The sequence below is a fragment of the Scyliorhinus torazame genome, chromosome 1 (assembly GCF_047496885.1).
Source record: "Scyliorhinus torazame isolate Kashiwa2021f chromosome 1, sScyTor2.1, whole genome shotgun sequence".
NCBI lineage: Eukaryota > Metazoa > Chordata > Chondrichthyes > Carcharhiniformes > Scyliorhinidae > Scyliorhinus > Scyliorhinus torazame.
Window position 1 is genome coordinate 391,467,824 of NC_092707.1, and position 20,477 is coordinate 391,488,300.

General features: G+C 50.5%; 1 protein-coding gene across 1 annotated transcript in view; it reads left to right on the forward strand.

The window, feature by feature from the left end:
• The window catches only part of LOC140422212 (cation channel sperm-associated auxiliary subunit epsilon-like), a 289,036-nt gene that overhangs the window by 85,949 nt on the left and 182,610 nt on the right, over positions 1–20,477 (forward strand). The window contains exon 8 of the mRNA XM_072507255.1: positions 19,388–19,830. Within this exon, the coding sequence (XP_072363356.1) occupies positions 19,388–19,830 (443 nt within the window). The remainder of the gene's footprint in view (positions 1–19,387; positions 19,831–20,477) is intronic.

Consider the following 20,477-nt stretch of genomic DNA (forward strand, 5'->3'; position numbering starts at 1 on the left):
ACCCTCGCATGTTCCACATAACCAGCCTGGTCAGGGGGTTCCCCATCCACCTCCCCTGCCGATCAGCCATACCCCTTTTTAAGCCAGCTCCCCTCGCCCACATCCGACCTGCGTCATACACCCCTACGCCCCAAGTTGTCCGCCGCTATCTCTCTCCAGCTGCATTGCACCAATCACACCCTTGTCAGCAACCTTCCTCCCACCCCCATTCTCCCACACCCAAGCAAAGAACCAACACCTTCCCCTCTGCCCTACACTTTCCGCCTGACAACTCCTGAACTTCGCTTCCATTAACTAGCCCACCCAGCTAGCATGGTGGCCGCTGCCCCAGGCCTCTGGCTAACCCTCACCTTCCCAATCTACCCCTCCCCCAACCTTCCCAATGACCAGCAAACAAAGAAAAAAGGTACACTCATCACCACTGCTCCCCCGTTGTCCCCTGCCCCAATCCACCCACCCAAAGTGCCCCACACTTTACAGAGAACTCCTTTCCAAAGTTCAATGTACTCACACTCCTCCCAGTCCATGGTCCTTCATAAAGTCCATTGCCACCTCCGGTGAGTCAAAATAAAATTCTTGCTTTTGATGCGTAACCCACAAGCGCGCGGTACAAAACCCCGAACTTCACACCCTTCTTGTAGAGGGCAGCCTTTATCCGATTATACCAGCGCTCCACTTGACCAGCTCCACACCTAAGTCCTGGTAAATCTGCAGTTCACTCCCCTCCCAAGTATACTTCTTGGTTTGCCTCGCTCACCTCAAGATCTTCTCCTTATCTAAGAACCGATGCAGCCTCACTGCCATCTCCATCGGCGGCTCCCCCACCTGTGGTCTCCTCCTCAGCGGCCTGTGCACCCGATCCACCTCTAGGGGCCGGTCAAAGGCCCCTCCCCCATCAGCCTCTCCAACGTGCTCGCCACATAGTTGACGGCCTCCGCACCTTCAACGCCTTCCAGCATCCCCACAATCTGCAGATTCTGTCTACTGGAGCGATTCTCCATGTCCTCGAACTTCTCCCTCAGCCTCTTCTGGCTGCTCAACACTATCCCCATCTCTGCTTCCAGTGAGGTCAACTGATCCTCATGCTCCACCACTGACTCCTTTTTGGATCCCCAGACCCTGAGCCTCCTGCCTCTGCTCTACCCGTCCGATCGCTCCCCTAATCAGCTCCACCACCTTGGCCATATCCTTTGAATCATCCATCCTCTGCTGCTAAAATTTGCCATTGAGGAATTCCATCAGCTGCGCCGTCGACCACTAGGCGGGCATGCTGCCCCTTCTCCGCCATCTTCACCTGTGTTGCCCCATGCAAACTTTCTTGCGCCAGTTGCTCTCTTTTCCATGTGGCACTCTTTGTCTGGTGAGCCATACACCAACCACACTAGAGGAGCATTACATTCCCTGGGCCCTCGTGCCCTCACACACTATACAATTCGGACGGGGAAGAACTGAAAAAATCCACCTCGAGCGGGAGCCACTAAATATGCAATCACTCACTCCAAGGCACCACCGGAAGTGCCCCCATCATGTATTTTATTGCCTTGTCTCCAGGTGAGGTACTAGTGCAGCAAAGGTTTTGGATGGGCAAATTGGACAACATCTTTCTGGCTTTTACATGTAATTACAAATGTATGGAAGCTGGAAGTTGCTGTCTGATTTACTCCATAGGAACAGTGAGCACTGATAGCCTCACTGCCATTCTTAACACAAAATCTTGACCAATTATTTTACTTAAAGGGGAAGGAAAGTGATGGGGATTTTTTTTTTAAGTATTGGTTTCCCACTAAAAAATATCTGGAGATGATTTTGCACCCTCTGGGCACTAGCCCTGGCACATTGAAGATAATGATTGGTAAACCTGGGGCTCTGAATTCAATAAGTTTTTTTTTTAATAAACATTTTGAGGTATTTATGGTTTTACAACAACAAAAATAAGAAATGTACATGAATTTATAAACATAGTGCAAAAGCCGTCTTCCTCCCTTACAGGTCCCACCTTTATGAACCCCCTACTCTAAGCTAAGCTACCCCCCTCTCCTTTCTGCTGATGATTAATTTTCCACAAAGAAGTCGACGAGCGGCTGCCACCCCCGGGCGAACCCTAACATTGACCCTTTCAAGGCAAACTTGATTTTCTCCAAACAGAGAAAGCTAGCCATGTCAGATAACCAGGTCTCCGACTTTGGGGGCTTTGAGTCCCTCCAAGCTAATAATATCCGTCTCCGGGCTACCAGGGAAGCAAAGGCCAGAACTCTGCCTCTCTCCTGGATTCCCGGATCTTCCGACACCCCGAAAATCGCCACCTCTGGACTCGGTGCCTCCCTTGTTTTTAACACCGTGGACATAACATCTGCAAACCCCTGCTTTGGGCATGTCCAGAACATGTGGACATGGTTCGCTGGCCCTCCCGCACACCTTGCATACCTACCTTCTACACCAAAGAACCTGCTCATCCGGGCCACTGTCATGTGAGCCCGGTGAACAACCTTAAACTGTATCAGGCTGAGCCTGGCACATGTTGTGGACGCGTTGACTCTACTCAACGTGTCCGCCCAGAGACCATCCTCTACTTCTCCGCACAGCTCTCTTCCCACTTGCGCTTAAGCTCCTCCGTCTGCGTCCCCTCTGACCCCATAAGTTCCTTGTAGATGTCAGAGACTGTCCCTTCTCCCACCCACACTCTGGAGAATACCCTGTCCTGTATCAACCTTGGTGGTAGGAGCGGGAAGGTTGAAACCTGCCTACGTACCTAAACCTGCCAGGTACCTAAATTTGTTTCCCCTCGCCAATCCAAATTTCTCTTCCAGCTCCCTCAGGTTAGGAAAGTTCCCCTCTATAAACATATCCCCCATCGTCTCAACCCCTGCTCTCTGCCATCTCCGAAACCCCCCATCCATCCTTCCCGGGGCAAACCGGTGATTATAACAGATTGGAGACCACACCGATGCTCCCTCACACATGTCTCCTCCATTGCCCCAGACTCTCAGGGCCACCACCACCATGGGGCTGGTGGAGTACCGTGCCGGCGGGAACGGCAGATGCGCTGTTATCAACGCCCCCAAGCTGGTGCCCTTGCATGAAGCCCCCTCCATAAGCTCCCATGCCAACCCTACCCCACCACCCACTTCCTGATCATGGCTACATTCGCCGCCCAATAGTAATTACTGAAGTTCGGCAGCGCCAGCCCACCCTCTCCCCGGCTCCGCTCAAGCATCCCCTTTTTTACTCGCGGGGCCTTGCCCGCCCATACAAAGCCAGTGATTACTTTGTTGACCCGTTTAAAAAAGGACCGCTGAATCAAGACTGGGAGACACTGAAACACAAACCGAAATCTCGGGAGGACCGTCATCTTCACCATCTGCACCCTCCCAGCTAGTGACAATGGGAGCGCGTCCCACCTCCTAAAATCGTCCTTCATTTGGTCTACTAGTCGGGCCAGATTTAGTTTGTGCAGCCGTTCCCATTCCCGTGCCACTTGGATGGCTAGGTACCGAAAGCTTCCCCCTACTACTCTAAACGGCAGCTCCCCCAGTCGCCTCTCCTGTCCCCTTGCCAGGACCACAAACATCTCACTTCTCCCCATATTTAGTTTATACCCCGAAAACCGGCCAAATTCCCCCAGAATCCTCATGATTTCTTCCATCCCCTCTGCTGGGTCCGATACATACAGTATCAGGTCGTCTGCGTAAAGCGAGACTCTGTGTTCCACCCCCCCCCCCCCCCCCCCTCCCCGGACCAGCCCCTTGCGGCTCTCATTGCGATTGCCAGCAGCTCTATGGCTAATGCGAACAACAGTGGGGAGAGGGGGCTTCCCTGTCTCGTCCCCCGGTGCAGACTAAAATAGTCCGATGTTGTCCTATTCGTCCGTACGCCCGCCACAGGAGCTTGATACAGCAACCTGACCCAGTCAATAAAGCCCCGCCCAAATCCGAACCGTCCCAGTACCTCCCACAGATATTCACATTCTACTCGATCAAAAGCCTTCTCTGCGGCCATTGCGACCACTACCTCCACCTCCCTTCCGGGGGCATCATGATCACATTTAACAACCTTCTTAAATTGGCCACCAACTGCCTTCCCTTAACAAACCACGTTTGGTCCTCCCCAATAACGTCGGGCACATAATCCTCAATCCTAGAGGACAAAACTTTGGCCAGCAGTTTCATGTACAAATTCAATAAGGATATCGGCCTGTTGGACCCACACAGCCTCAGGTCCTTGTCCCGCTTCAGGATCAGTGAAATCGTGGCCTGTGACATCGTCGAGGGAAGCACCCCACGCTCCCTTGCCTCATTGAATGTCCTCAACAACAGCTGCCTCAATATCCCAGAAATCTTTTTATAGAACTCCACTGGGTAACGTCCGGCCCCGGGGCTTTACCCGACTGCATGGCCTTCAGACCCTCTGCTATCTCTTCCAACCCAATCCGGGCCCCCAGCCCTTCTACCAGCCCCCCGTCCACCTTCGGGAAATTCAGCCCCCCCCCAGGAAGTGCCTCATCTTCTCCGGCCCAGCTGGGGGTTCCGACCCGTACAGCCTACTATAAAACTCCTTGAACACCTTATTCACCCCTGCTGAGTCTCCAACCAGGCTCCCATTCCCATCCTTTACTTTCCCTAGCTGCCTCCCTCTTTCTAAGCTGCTGTGCAAGCATTCTGCTTGCCTTCTCTCCATGCTCATAAATCGCCCCTCTCGCCTTTCTCAGCTGCTCTACTGTCTGTGGTTATCAAGCCGTACTCCGCCTGTAGCCTCCGCCATTCCCTTAAAAGCTCTTCCTCTGGGGTCTCCGCATACCTCCTATCGACCTGTAATATCTCCTTTACCAGTCGGTCCGTCTCTGTCCTGTCTACCTTCTCCCTATGGGCCCGTATCAAGATCAGCTCCCCCCTAACCACCGCCTTCAATGCCTCCCAGACCACCGCTGCCGGAACTTCCCCCGTGTCGTTGACATCCAGGTAGTTCTGAATACATTTCCTCAGCCGCCCGCACACCTGTTCGTCAGCTAAAAGTCCCACCTCTAACCTCCAGTGCAGCACTGGTTACTGTCTTTACTAACCTGTAGGTCAACCCAGTGCGGGGCATGGTCTGAGATTGCGACCGCCGAGTACCCCGTTTCCACCACCCCCAACAGTAGAGCCCTGCTGAAAATAAAGAAATCAATCCGGGAGTACACTTCATGCACGTGTGAGTAGAAGGAGAACTCCTTCACTCTCGGTTGCCCAAATCTCCATGGGTCCACCCCTCCCCCATCTGCTCCATGAACCCTTTTAGCTCCTTTGGCATTGCTGGCACCCAGCCTGTCCTTAAACTCAACCGGTCTAAACCAAGGTCAATAACTGTGTTGAAGTCCCCTCCCATGACCAACTTATGCAAATCTAGGTCCGGTATCTTCCCCAGCATCCTCTTTATAAACTCCACATCATCCCAATTCAGCGCATATACATTTACGAGTACCACCTGCACCCTCTCCAATTTCCCACTGACCATAATGTATCGGCCTCCCACACCAAAACTATCCTTCCCGTCTCAAACATCACTCGCTTATTAATCAGGATCGCGACCCCTCTAGTCTTTGAGTCCAGCCCCGAGTGAAAAACCTGTCCGACCCATCCCTTTCTTAATCTAATCTGATCAGCTACTCTAAGGTGCGTCTCCTGTAGCATTACCACGTCCGCCTTCAGTTGTCTCAAATGCGCGAACACACGTGCTCTCTTAACCGGCCCATTTAGCCCTCGTACATTCCAGGTGATCAGCCTGGTTGGGGGGCTCATTGCCCCCAACCCCCCTTCACTGATCAGCCATCACCTTTCTTGGGCCAGTCTCCAGCCCGCGCTCCATGCCTCCACCGGCCCGCCCCCAGGCAGCCTCCGCCCTGACCTCCTCTCTGTCCCTCAGCAAAAGTCCCTGCCTCGTCAGCAGAACACCACCCCCTCCCCCCTGCTAGTAACAGCATAATGTAAATCGGTCCCTTCAATAAGCTTAACATCTGCTCACCCCCCACTGCGCTTCCGTGAGCTAGCCCGCCCAGCTAGCTTGGTGGCCCCACCCCTGGCGCCAGACATTCTCCAACCTATTGTCCCCCCCCCCCCCATCTCATACACACATATTCAAATGAAAAACAATCCCAACACAATTGCCTGACAAAAAACTGCAAAACAAAGAAAAGATCAAGCAGAAGTTCCAGCATCTAACACACCCACCCCCATCTCCCATCAGTGCAAATGTAAACTTTAACTCACTCAGCTCTGCAACTGGCCCCAAATCAATACAGAAGGTGTCCACAAAACGAAAAAACAAGAAACGTTTCAGCAAAGTTTAAAGTCCTCCGTCCGCCACCAGTCCTTTCCTTTTCGCGAAGTCCAGCGCTTCCCCGGGCGACTCAAAATAAATATGTTGCTCCTCGTACGTGACCCAGAGACAGGCCGGAGACAGCAGTCCGAACTTCACCTTTTTCTTAAAAAGGATCGACCTTATCTGGTTGAACACCACTCTTCTCCTAGCCACCTCTGCACTCAGGTCCTGATAGATCCGCAGGATACTGTTCTCCCATTTACAGCTCCGTGTCTGCCTGGCTGATTGTGGAATTTCACCACCATTGCCCTCGGGGGGGGGGGGGGGTCTCCCATTCGCGGCTTCCTCGCGAGCGCTCTGTGAGCCCTGTCCACTTCCAAGGGTTGGGAGAATGTCCCATCCCCCAGCAGCTTCTCGAACATGCCCGCTAGTATGCCCCAGCGTCCGCTCCTTCGGATCCCTCCAGGAGCCCGGCGATGCTCATGTTATGCTGGCGGGACATATTCTCTAGCTCCTCCACCTTCTCCAGGAGCATTTTCTGCTGGTCTCTCAGCATCCCCACCTTGAACTCCACTGCGGTTTGATGTTCCTCCTGCTCAGCCAGCGCCTTCTCTACTTTCTGAATCGTCCAATCTTGGGCATCCAGTCTATGTTCCAGCCGCGCGATTGATTCTTTAATCGGGTCCAAGCATTCCTGCTTCTGTTTGGCGAAGTCCTCCTGGATAAATTGCATCAGCTGCTCCATTGACCGCTGGGTTGACAAGCCAGGACTCCGGTCATCCGCCATGCTGTCTCCCGCTGCAGCTTCAGCCCAAGCCTTCTCTGTTCGTCTGTTTCTGCCTTTGCAAGCACATCTCTAGTAGTGAGCTGTGATTTACAGCTCCACAAAACAACTGCAGCCTCTCCATGCACCGATGTGGGAATCCAGTACACAATTGCCTCTATCATCAATTTTCCAAATCAAGTCCGGTGAAAAATCGGGGGAAAAGGTCCAAAAGTCCGACCCGAGCGGGAGCCACCAAATGTGCGACCTACTCCTTCATAGCTGCCACTGGAAGCTCCTGAATTCGATAAGTTGATCTCCCTTTCCACGTGTATGTTTCTGGCAAGTGATCCTTTGCATTGGGAGTCTCAATTTGCAAAAAAATATATCTCTTTAATTTATCTTTAAATGTAATCTGTAATATATATATAAAAAATGTGTACACACAGTATACACACGCACACATCCTGGCTGCTTCATTTGACTTCCGATTGCCAATTTTAGGCGCACATTTTATATCCTTCTTCCCATCCTGTAAACTCCCAACTACTGCTTTTGGCTTAAAAACAGAATCTGCTGAAACCACTCAGCAGGTCTGGCAGCATGTGGAAAGAAAACAGGGTTAATGTTTCAAGTCCATGTGACTCTTTTTAAAAAAAATATATTTATTAAAGATTTTTAACAACACAATTTTTCTCCCTTACAAACAATAACCCTCCCCCACCCCCGGTAACAAAATAACAAGAAATCGCTATATACATGGCAAAATGGTATATTTACATAGCTTTATACACTGGCTCCCTCCCGCACGTACCAGTTTCCCCCACCCTTCATGTTATCTCTTGCTCATCCATCCCCTCAAACAATCCCCCATTCCCCCCCCCCTCCCTCCCAAGCCGTCCCCTCCCCCTGGGTTGCTGCTGCTGCTGCTGACCGACCTTCCTCTAACGCTCTGCGAGATAGTCTAGGAACGGTTGCCACCGCCTGTAGAACCCCTGCGCAGACCCTCTCAAGGCAAACTTAATCCTCTCCAGCTTTATGAACCCAGCCATGTTGTTTATCCAGGCCTCCACGCTAGGGGGCTTCGCCTCCTTCCACATTAGCAAGCTCCTTTGCTGGGCTACTAGGGACGCAAAGGCCAGAATGCCGGGCTCTTTTGTCTCCTGCACTCCCGGCTCGTCCACTACTCCAAATATTGCTAACCCCCAGCTTGGCTTGACCCGGACTTTCACCACCTGAGATATTGCTCCCGCCACTCCTCTCCAGAACCCCTCCAGTGCCGGGCATGACCAAAACATATGGACATGGTTCGCCGGGCTCCCTGAGCACCTTCCACACCTGTCCTCTACCCCAAAGAACCTACTCAACCTCGCCCCCGTCAAGTGAGCTCTGTGAACCACCTTAAATTGTATCAGGCTGAGCCTGGCACACGAGGAGGAGGAATTAACCCTACCTAGGGCATCAGCCCACAGACCTTCCTCGATCTCCTCCCCCAGCTCCTCCTCCCATTTACCCTTCAACTCTTCTACTAGCGCTTCCCCCTCTTCTTTCACCTCCTGGTGTATTGCCGACACCTTGCCCTCCCCGACCCATACACCCGAGATCACCGTCTTGAATTTCCTGTGCCGGGAGCAACGGGAATTCCCTGACCTGTCGCCTCACAAAAGCCCTCACCTGCATATATCTAAAGGCATTTCCCGGGGGTAACTCAAACTTCTCCTCCAGTGCCCCTAGGCTCGCAAATGTCCCGTCAATGAACAGGTCCCCCATTCTTCTAATCCCCGCCCGATGCCAGCTCCGGAACCCCCCGTCCATCTTCCCTGGGACAAACCGGTGGTTACCCCTGATCGGGGACCACACCGAGGCTCCCACTGCACCGCTGTGCCATCTCTACTGGCCCCAGATCCTTAACGTTGCCGCCACCACCGGGCTCATAGTATACTTTGACGCCGAGAACGGCAGCGGTGCCATCACCAACGCCCCCAGGCTCGTTCCTTTACAGGACGCCATCTCCATCCTCTTCCATGCCGCCCCCTCTCCCTCCATAACCCACTTGCGGATCATCGCCACATTTGCTGCCCAGTAGTAGCTCCCTAGGTTTGGCAGCGCCAACCCTCCTCGGTCCCTACTGCATTCCAGGAACCCTCTCCTTACCCTCGGGGTCTTATTCACCCACACAAACCCCATAATACTCCTACCTACTCTCTTAAAAAAGCCCTTGGTGATCACGATGGGAAGGCACTGAAACACAAACAGAAACCTTGGAAGGACCACCATTTTTACCGACTGCACTCTACCCGCCAGCGAGAGCGGTAACATGTCCCATCTTTTGAAGTCCACCTCCATTTGATCCACCAACCTCGTCAGATTCAGTTTATGTCGGGCTCCCCAACTCCTGGCTATCTGGATCCCCAGATACCGAAAACTCTCCGCCGCCCTCCTCAGCGGTAGGTCCCCTATCCCTCTTTCTTGGTCCCCTGCCTGTAATACAAAGAGCTCACTCTTCCCTACATTGAGCTTATAGCCCGAAAACTCCCCAAACTCCCTTAGAGTCTGCATGACCTCCACCATCCCTTCCATTGGATCCGCCACGTACAGCAACAGGTCATCTGCATATAGCGACACTCGATGCTCTTCTCCCCCTCGGACCACCCCCCTCCATTTATTAAACTCCCTCAATGACATGGCCAAGGCTTCGATCGCCAATGCAAACAACAGGGGGCACCCCTGCCTCGTTCCTCGGTACAGCCGAAAGTACTCCGACCTCCGCCGGTTCGTCACTACACTCGCCACCGGAGCTCTGTAAAGGAACTTAAACCAGCTGATAAACCCTCCCCCGAAACCAAACCTATGCAGCACCTCCCAGAGGTACTCCCACTCTACTCGGTCAAAGACCTTTTCCGCGTCCATAGCTGCCACTATCTCCGCCTCTCCCTCCTCCGATGGCATCATTATCACGTTTAAGAGCCGTCGCACATTAGTGTTTAATTGCCTGCCCTTTACAAATCCCGTCTGGTCCTCATGGATCACCCCCGGGACACAGTCTTCAATCCTCGTGGCCAGCACTTTTGCCAACAACTTAGCGTCCACATTGAGGAGCGAGATCGGCCTATACGATCCACATTGCAGTGGGTCCTTGTCCCGCTTTAGGATCAAATAAATTGTCGCTTCCGACATTGTCGGGGGCAGGGTCCCCTCCTCTCTTGCCTCGTTAAAGGTCCTCACTAGTAGCGGGGCCAAAAGGTCTACGTACTTTCTGTAGAACTCCACCGGGAACCCGTCCGGCCCCGGGGCCTTCCCCGCCTGCATACTCCCCAAACCCTTGCTCAGCTCCTCCAACCCAATTGGTGCCCCCAAACCAGCCACCTCTTGCTCCTCCACCCTCGGGAATCTCATTTGATCTAGGAATCGTCTCATCCCCTCTTCCCCCGCTGGGGGCTGGGATCTGTACAGCTCTTCATAGAAGGCCTTGAATACCTCATTTATTTTCGTCGCACTCCGAACCGCGGCTCCCCTTCCATCTTTGATTCCCCCCATTTCCCTCGCTGCCGTGCTCTTACGGAGCTGGTGTGCCAGCATCCGACTAGCCTTTTCCCCCTACTCGTAGGTCGCCCCCTGCACCTTCCTCCACTGTGCCTCCGCCTTCCCTGTGGTCAACAGGTCAAACTCCGTCTGGAGCCGTCGTCTTTCCCCAAGTAATCTTTCCTCCGTGGCCTCTGCGTATCTCCTGTCCACTCTCAAAATCTCCCCCACTAACCTCTCCCTTTCCATGCCCTCTGTCTTCTCCCTATGAGCCCTGATGGAGATTAGCTCTCCCCTGATTACCGCCTTCAACGCCTCCCATACCATCCCCACTCGCACCTCCCCGTCGTCGTTGGCCTCCAAGTACCTTTCGATAGACCCCCTCACCTTCCCACACACCACCTCATCTGCCAGCAGTCCCACATCCAGCCGCCACAGCGGGCGTTGGTCCCTCTCCTCTCCCAGCCCCATTTCCACCCAGTGCGGGGCGTGGTCCGAAACGGCTATGGCCGAATACTCTGTCCCCTCCATCCTCGGGATGAGCGCCCTGCCCAGAACAAAAAAATCTATCCGGGAGTAGGCTTTGTGCACGTGGGAGAAGAAAGAAAATTCCCTGGCCTGCGGTCTTGCAAACCTCCATGGGTCCACTCCCCCCATCTGATCCATAAACCCCCTAAGCACCTTGGCCGCCGCCGGCCTCTTTCCAGTCCTTGATCTAGAGCGGTCCAGTGCTGGGTCCAGCACTGTATTGAAGTCCCCTCCCATTATCAGGCCTCCTACCTCTAGGTCCGGAATGCGCCCCAACATGCGCTTCATGGATCTAGCATCATCCCAGTTCAAGGCGTATACATTTACCAACACCACCCACGTCACTTGCAACCTACCGCTCACCATCACATATCTCCCTCCATTATCCACTACGATAGTCTTGGCCTCAAATGACACATGCTTTCCCACCAATATTGCCACCCCTCTATTCTTTGCGTCCAGTCCCGAGTGAAATACCTGTCCTACCCATCCCCTTCTTAACCTGACCTGGTCCGCCACCTTCAGGTGTGTCTCTTGGAGCATAGCCACGTCTGCCTTCAGTCCCTTCAAGTGCGCAAACACTCGAGCCCTCTTCACCGGCCCATTCAGGCCCCTCACGTTCCACGTTATCAGCCGGATTGGAGGCCCCCCCCCCCCGCCGACTAGCCATCTCCTTTTCTGGGCCAGTCCCGTGTCCGCGTCTCCCTCACCCTCCAGTCCCCCAGCCGGGGGACCTCCATCCCGACCACCTCTTCTGTGTCCCATTCCCTTTCGGCCAGTGCAGCAGCAACCCTTTTTCCCCCCTCCCCTCCCCCCGCTAGACCACTGTCTAGCTTTTTTGCTCCCCCCATATCACTCCCGTAAGTCAGCTGACACCTGCTGACCCCGGCTTCCCCCGCCGTCCCTTTGACCCCCCCCGTGTGGGAGTCTCCCAATCAATATGCGTTCCTTCGTTCCCCTTCCCGCCTTTCTTCCCGCGCGTGGGAAAAACCCCGCGCTTTCCAAAGCCTGCCCCGCCCCCTCTGGTGCAGCTCCTGTCGCGGCCTTGTCTCTCTCCCCCAGCCCATGTAACATTTCCTGCGCGTGATTAACCCCCTAGAAACAACAACCATCACACATCAACCCTCAAACATCCCCCCCACCCTCACAAACCCTCAGTTAAGAGTCCAACTTTTCAGTTTGTATGAAGGTCCACGCCTCTTCAGGCGTTTCGAAGTAGTAGTGCTGGTCCTTGTATGTGACCCACAATCACGCTGGCTGCAGCATTCCAAATTTCACTCCTTTCCGGTGCAGCACCGCTTTGGCCCGGTTGAAACCCGCTCTCCGCTTTGCAACCTCCGTGCTCCAGTCCGGGTATATTCGGATCTCTGCATTGACCCACTTGCTGCTCCGCTCCTTCTTGGCCCATTTCAGGACCCTCTCTCTGTCCGTGAACCGGTGAAATCTCACCACCATCGCCCTTGGCGGCTCATTTGCCTTGAGTTTCCTCGCCAGCACCCGGTGTGCCCCGTCCAGCTCCAGCGACCTCGAAGGGGCCTCCGCGCCCATCATCGCCCCGATCATCGTGCCTGCGTATGCCATGGCATCGGCCCCCTCCACTCCTTCTGGGAGACCCAGGATCCGCAGATTCTTTCTCTTCGACCTGTTCTCCAGGTCTTCGAGTCTTCCCGCCCACCTCTTGTGTAGCACCTCGTGCCGCTCCACTCTCACGCCAGGCCCAAGAGCTCGTCCTCATTCTCACTAAATCTTTTCTGTACCTCCTGGATCTTCACCTCGTGGGCCTTCTGGGTTATCCCTAGTCCTTCAATTACCGCCAGCATAGGCGCCAGCATCTCCTTGTGCAGCTCTTCGAAGCAGCGCTTGATGAATTCCTGCAGCTCCGGCCCGCACTCCGCTTTGTCCCCGGCCACCGCCATTTTGATTTTTTTCCCTCGCTTCTCCCGCTGCTCCAATGCCACTTTTTTGGCCGTTGCACTTCTGGTCCGGTCCGTAAAGGTTGGAGGGGGATCTCTCTCTTCACTTCCCTGCGGGTTGTCATCAAAAAAATTAGGTTGGGGCTCCTCCAATGAGCCCGAAAGTCCATAGTAGCGTAAGCTGCCGAATCGTGCGGCTTAGCTCCGCATAGCCGCAACCGGAAGTAAGTCCATGTGACTCTTTAGAGCTTTTTGCTTTTATATTATTGCCTTTGACGACTAGTTCATCAGTCTGCAGGACAGAGCTAACAAAATTCCCATGAGTGATATAAAAGCTTGCCTAGCGATCAACCCCTTAATCACAGCTCTAGTAGAGATATATGGCAGGATTCTCCGTTTTGAAGACTATGGGTGGGATTCTCTGTTTCGCCGGCTGGTCAATGGGGTTTCCCATTGTGGGGAAACCCAAACCGTCGAGAAACCCCCGGGCTGCTGGCAAAACGGAGAATCTGACAGCGGGGAATTCAACCCTACGTTCTCCCGCCGGAGATGAATCGCCACTGATTTGCACTCGTGCTAGAAGCACAAACTCAGGGAGGATTCTCATCCCTTGCATTGCAAATTTATGCATTGTGGGAATTTCGAGGGACCTCGTGAATCCCACTATCAGGCTACCATTTGAGTGGTAATCATATGATTGAGTGATTGAAATGCACTGAGTGATTTGAATGCACTTACCTCTCTTTGATGTGGTTGATGTTTGTAAGCATTGAGGTTTCAGCACTTAGAGTCACTCATCCATGAAGGGAGATGAATGAATCAAGGCTGCAGTTGTTTTGTGGAGCTGTAAATCACAGCCCACTACTAGAAATGAATGAATGGTGTGCAGCCAATTGATCTGAGCGGTTGAAACACAGGTCCCGAATGTTCTCCTTCCAGGAATGGACATATGGAGCTTCCAGGCAAGTGTTACAGCTGTCATTATTTTCACTGCCCCTGTCTGGACTGCTCTCTAGTTTCTAGACAAGGGTCTCTTTTCTGGGAGTCACTTTAGTTAGGGGGTCTCTGTGGGGGTCCCTATGAGGATTCCTTTAGTTAGGGCATCTCTGTTGGGAGTTCCTTTAGTTAGGTGGTCTCTGTGGGGATCCCTCTAGTTAGGGGGTCTCTGTGCAGGCTTCCTTCAGTTTGGGGTTGCCAGCCATTGATCCCTATTTTTCGATTTGCTGCAGCATCGGAGACCCAGTTACCGGTGGTGGGTAGCAGAGAATCCAGGCAAATATATATTTAAATTCTCTACATTCATCACAGACTGACACAATAGCTAAGTTGGTGATGTAATAAGAAGAAGAATCTTTATTAGTGTCACACATCGGCTGACAATACGGGGAGACACTTAAAATATTGGGAAAAAACCATGACGCCAGTGTCATGTCAGCAACAAAATGCCCAGATACCCATGATCATTATTGAGGGACATTGACCAAGTATTATGGAGCAGGACTGGTTGAGCCAAATCAAGTTGAATTGGTTGGAAATTTTCAAAATCTCGGACAGTGTCTTCCAAGAAGTCTTACACAAATATAATTACATATTCCAGAATGGGTTGGGTCGAATAAAGGGAGTAATGGCCAAGATTTATGTCAACCCAGACTCAACACCAAAGTTTTTCACAGGGAGGCTTTGCACCAATATGTAAAAGCTGAGCAGGAGGAACTGTGAATTATCAGGCCTATTCAGTTTTCAGAATGGGCAGGCCCCATCGTCCCTGTACTAAAACCGGACTGCTTAGTTAGAATATGTGGAGATTACAAGCTTACAATTAGCCAAGCAGCCCAGGTAGATAAATAGCCAATTCCACAAATTGAAGACCTTTATGCAAGTGAGCAGGGATGGCTCCCTTACATCAAACTCAACCTCAGTCATGCCTACTTGCAGTTAGAATTGGATGAAGATTCCTGAATGTTTGCACCGATTAAAACGCATAAAGGCCAGTTTCAGGACACTACATTACCCTTTGGCATCTCCTCAGTCAGTGTGTTATTGCAGCACACAATGGAGAACCTACTGCAGGGCATCTCGTAGGTTGTAGTCTAGTTCTAGTAACAGGAACATTGCATGAAGAGCACCTGGCACGCTTATAAGAGGTGCTGAGTAGATTTAGAGATGCAGGAATCTGACTGAAATGGGAGAAGTGCACTTTCCAAGCTGGTGAGGTCACTTACCGAGGGTTCAAAGTGGACTCAAAAGGCCTCACTTGAAGACAAGGTGAGAGCCATAAGAGACGTCCCGGCACCAAAGAACTTGGCAGAATTAAAGTCCTTCTGAGGGATGGTGTGCTGTTATGATTGTTTTATTCCCAACCTGGCAATGACATTGGCTCCACTACACATGCTCTTAAGAAAACACCAGAATTGGCTTTGGAAGGAACCAGAAGAGCAAGCCTTCCAACGCTTAAGCAGGTTTTACGGTCATCAAATCAATTGGTTCACTTTGACTCGGGAAATCCATCATTCTGACCTGCAATGCCTCACCGTATGGGGTAGGGGGTGATCCTATCCCATAAAATGAAGGATGGCTCAAAGAGGCCAATTGCCTTTGCCTCGACAATGCTTTCTGAGGCTGAGCATAAATATGCACAGATCGAGAAGGAAGGCCTCGCCGTAATCTACGTTGTCAAGAAATTTCACCAGATTGTTTATGGGCGTCTTTTCACAATAATAACAGGCCACATGCCTCTATTGGGCTTCTTTGTGACGATAAGGTGATGCCGCCCATCGCATCTGCCATTGTATAATGGTGGGCTTTGTTGCTGGCGGCCTACGATTATATCTTTCAGCATAGGCCTGTGCAACAATTTCAAACGCTGCTGCACTGAGTCAACTCCCACTTCCAGAGAACCTGGCACACCCACTGGTACCTCAAGAAATCATCCTAGCATTGAACTTTCTGGACACACTGCCACTTACAGGCGCCGGAATGTGGCGACTAGGGGCTTTTCACAGTAACTTCATACTTGTGACAATAAAAGGTTATTATTATTAATTTGTCTGGTCACATAAAAATTGGACACAGCATGACCCAGGATTGTACAAAGTGAAACATATTCTAACTGAGCGGTTAGGTTTTAGTACAGGGATGATGGGGGCTGCCCATTCTGAAAACTGAATGGGCCTGATAATTCAGTTATTCCAGGCATTTAAGCTTGGCTTTCACATTTTAATCTTAACCGGGTGGCACCACGATAAACCTGAATATGGCAGTTAAGAGGATGGAGTCATCCTCTGGGCATCCCGAGTGATAGTACTCTCCAAGCCCAAGAGCCTTAGTTGCAAGAAATGCAGTATCAATCCAGATCAGACAGACATGAAAATGCTCGCTCGTAGCTAGATTTGATGGTCAAACATAAATAAGGATATTGAACACATGGTGCGCCAATGTGACTCCTGCTTGACACAGCAGACGTTGCCACCTACAGCCAATCTCCACCCTTGGGAGTATCCTGGTTTCCTTGGACGAGGTACATGTGGATGTTGCTGGTTCTTTCTTGGGCAAAATGTTCCCCATTTTGGTCAACGCCCATCCAAAGTGGTTGTTGGTTCAAGAGATGGGAACGACGACCTCAACGGCCACAGTAGCGGCCCTGCGGTGGATGTTTGTTATCCATGGTCTCCCCTAAGTAATATTATGTGACAACAGCACTCTGTTCACTGGAGAGGAGTTTCAGTACTTTGTCCAAATGAATGGCATTTGCCATTCAAAAACAGCACCTGTCATCTTGCCTCAAATGGGTTGGTGGGGAGAACTATGCAAATATGCAAGTAAACTGAAGAAAGTAATCCAGCAGCCCACTAGTTAGTTTGGCCAACATACGACACCCCCAATGCCATCATCGGCATCACACCGGCAAAATTACTTATGGACCATAGTTTCTGGACCCTATTGGATTTTATTTTCCGGAATTTAGCGGGGAAGGTGGTGGCACAGCAGGCTTCCCAGCGGAAACAGCATGTATCGCAAAAGGATGGCAGGACAGTGCGGAAACAGGTTGACCGCGTAAGAAACGGGGACCACAACACAATCTCGGAACAGTTGGAGCCGGTAGGCAGCACCAGTACCTAGCAGTGGAGCCAGAACAGAGGGAACCTAAGAGTCTTGAGGAGGCCTCGTCGATGACCAAGGAAGGAGTTAGAAAAGGAAATAACCAAGAAATAATTCTCGGACATTCTGCCAAAGTTAATAGATCTGAGTTGGAGGAGCCAGCTGGGGCACTAAGATGGTCCACAGGACGCAAAGAATCCCCTGACTGGTTAACATTATGATGAACTGTTATGGACTCTTTTTCCTTGCGTTTCTCAGCCCTTTTATTGTATATAGTTATGTTATTGAGGTATTTAAGGAGGGATGTGGTAGCTCAGTCCTGTCAAGGGGCGTGCCCTCACAGTCCCACGTGACTGGCACAGGGTCTATCATGTGCGAGCACGCGAACCCCGATCAATTGTGAAAATGCGATATTCTCCCCATGTCTTCGTGGGTTTCACCCCCACAACCCAAAGGTTAGGTGGATTGGCCATGCTAAATTGCCCTTTAATTGTAAATAAAAAATAATTGGGTACTCAAAATTATTATTTTTTTAATTGTGAAAATGGGCGGGGTCTTGGGAGCAGGGTGAATTCCGCACCTTTGGGGCGGCGCGACGCCAGAGTTTTTCCCGCCACTCCATTACGCCGGATTCCCCGGCCCCGCCGGGTTGGGGAGAATCCCGGCCATGAATCTGAACAAGGCACTGTTCACTGAAGTTAAAGAAAAGGGCAGGGAAAGAGGCTCCCAGTTGCAGACAGAGCTACAAGGTGCAGATCTGGAGATATCAGCTAGCATGAAGCCAGACATCCAAAGGATTTCTAATTTTGGTGACACCTTAATCCTGCCTGTGAAGCAGTAGTGTGCTGTTGTGCTGGGTACCTGAGTGTTTGGATTGGATTTGTTTATTGTCACGTGTGCTGAGGTACAGTGAAAAGTATTGTTCTGCATACAGTTCAGACAGATCATTCCATACATGAAAAGATTACACAGGGCAAACATAAATACACAATGTAAATACATAGAATTAAGTTTTAAGAGATCAGTACAGTTATAAGAGATGTAAGAAGAGGATCTGTGTGAGAGAGCTCGCAGAGAGTTGCCACACTCCAGTGTTGTGTGGAAGCTGGAATGCATATGGTGATCCAGGGCAGAGGAATTTTGAAAGGAGAGGTTGAAATTCTGGATGTGGATCCTTGGTGAAGGTATCCGAGAGAAAGCCTTGTGTAGGAGAAGATTCCAAGTGTGTTCTCGAGAATTAAGTTTGGAAACCCTCGTGTGAGATCTAGCGTTCCAGTGAGACCAGTTGACTCAAAGTGTGACAAGCATCCGGGGGGATTTAGAAATTTAAAATTAGAAGTACACAGAGGTTGTACTGAGTGGCATCTGTCACTTGGTGTCAGAATGTGATATATCTGACCACATTTCACCTGTTGGTTTACATGGACTGTGTATTTATTGAGAACATTTGAGTATAAGAAAGATTTTGTAACTTGCAAATCTGTATATATCTGTGAAGGTATAGCTGGGGTGAAGGAGTAGTGTATTACAGTTAATCTTATTTAATAAGTGTTTTATTCTTTTGTTAAAAGTTAATCATTAATCGTCAGTCCTCCGACTCTTTTCATCCATGTCTCTAAACAAAAAAATAAAAGTTAGGGTCTGGCAACTGGGTTGCACTCCGGGACCTGACTACATAGTAGTAACATAAGCTGGGAGCGCAACAGTATGTACTTATAATGGAAGCTACTATGTAAACATAGGGCGACACGGTGGCACAGTGGTTAGCACTGCTGCTTCACAGCACCAGGGACCCAGGTTCAATTCCGACCTCGGGTACTGTCTGAGTGGAGTTTGCACATTCTCCCCGTGTCTGTGTGGGTTTCTTCCGGGTGCTCTGGTTTCCTCCCACAGTCCAAAGATGTGCAGGTTAAGTGGATTGGCCATGCTAAATTTCCCCTTAGTGTCCAAAAGTTTGGGTGGGGTTGCTGGGATAGGGCGGGGGATTGGGCCTAGGTAGGGTGTTCTTTCGAAGGGTCGGTGCAGACTCGATGGGTTGAATGGCCTCCTTTTGCACTATAAGGATTCTATGATTCTATATCCCACTGCAAATGCGCCTTCTGACCTGTTGTAGTGTTCCAGCATCTCAATATAATCCTTGACAAATGTGCATAAGCGGTTTCCATCACTAACATGAGAATTTAAAGTTTGCAATATTTCTTTATGCAATGAAAATACAATTGTTTCTTGCTGATTAAATTTTTTAATCTGTGCTTTTTTCCAATTATTACAGATCATAAATTGAATATTCTTATTAAGATGGTCAACAATTTAATGCTTTTTGGTATCGTTGGTGTAAACACACTGGTGAAGCTACACACATGGGAACGGCAGGATTCAAATATAATCCTTTACTCAAATCTTCTGAGTCAGATTATTGTAATTAAATTAGTAAATTCCGTAATCCAAGACAGCATATATCCTCTGGATACCGAAGTCTACAGTTCTTTATTGAAGCAAAAAAATCCAAGATGTCCGTTCAAGCAGTTCGAACACAATTTGAAATACCCGGTGTACTATCTCGACATGGGACAATCACTGATTATTTGGGCTGAAATTACCTACAGGCAGGAACAAGGATTACAAATAGAGATAATAGATTACAACAAACATCTGCTGAACTGGGAGACGAACACTAGCTATCAAATAACTTCCAACTTTTATACAAGAACCTTGGTATGTGATTATTCATCAACTAGACTTAGGATAACTGAATTTTTGACTTATGTTTTCAGAATAGTAGATCAAATTTTATTTGCAGTCAGCTCCACTTTTGTTGGTTACAGACTTAAATGACCGGCAATTTTAACCTTCGACAGGTTAAAATTGCTTCTGAATTCTTACTGCGTCCTGTTGATTACAAGTTTAATTGGTCGAGAGACAGGCAGGAACAATGTGAAAACATGTATGTTAGATTGCTGTGATAAAGTTTGGATCCTATTACTATTAACACAATCTATGAAAGCTCTGCCCAACACCCAGCTCACCAGTAAAGCCCAATACAATTGATTGGTTTCTCGAAGCCGCTGAAGCAGTATTTAAAGAGTTACTTAAGATTTTTCATTTTTACATGATGTGGGCTTCGCTGGCGAGGCCAGCATTTGTTGCCCATCCCTAATTGCCCTTGAGAAGGTGGTGGCGCGCTGTCTTCTTGAACTGCTGCAGTCGTCGTCGGGAATGGAGTTCCAGGATTTTAACCCATCGACAGTGAAGGAACAGCAATGTATTTCCAAGTCACGATGGTGAGTGACTTGCAGGGAAGCATCCAGGTGGTGGTATTCCCAGATACCTGCTGCCCTTGTCCGTCTAGATGGTAGTGGTCA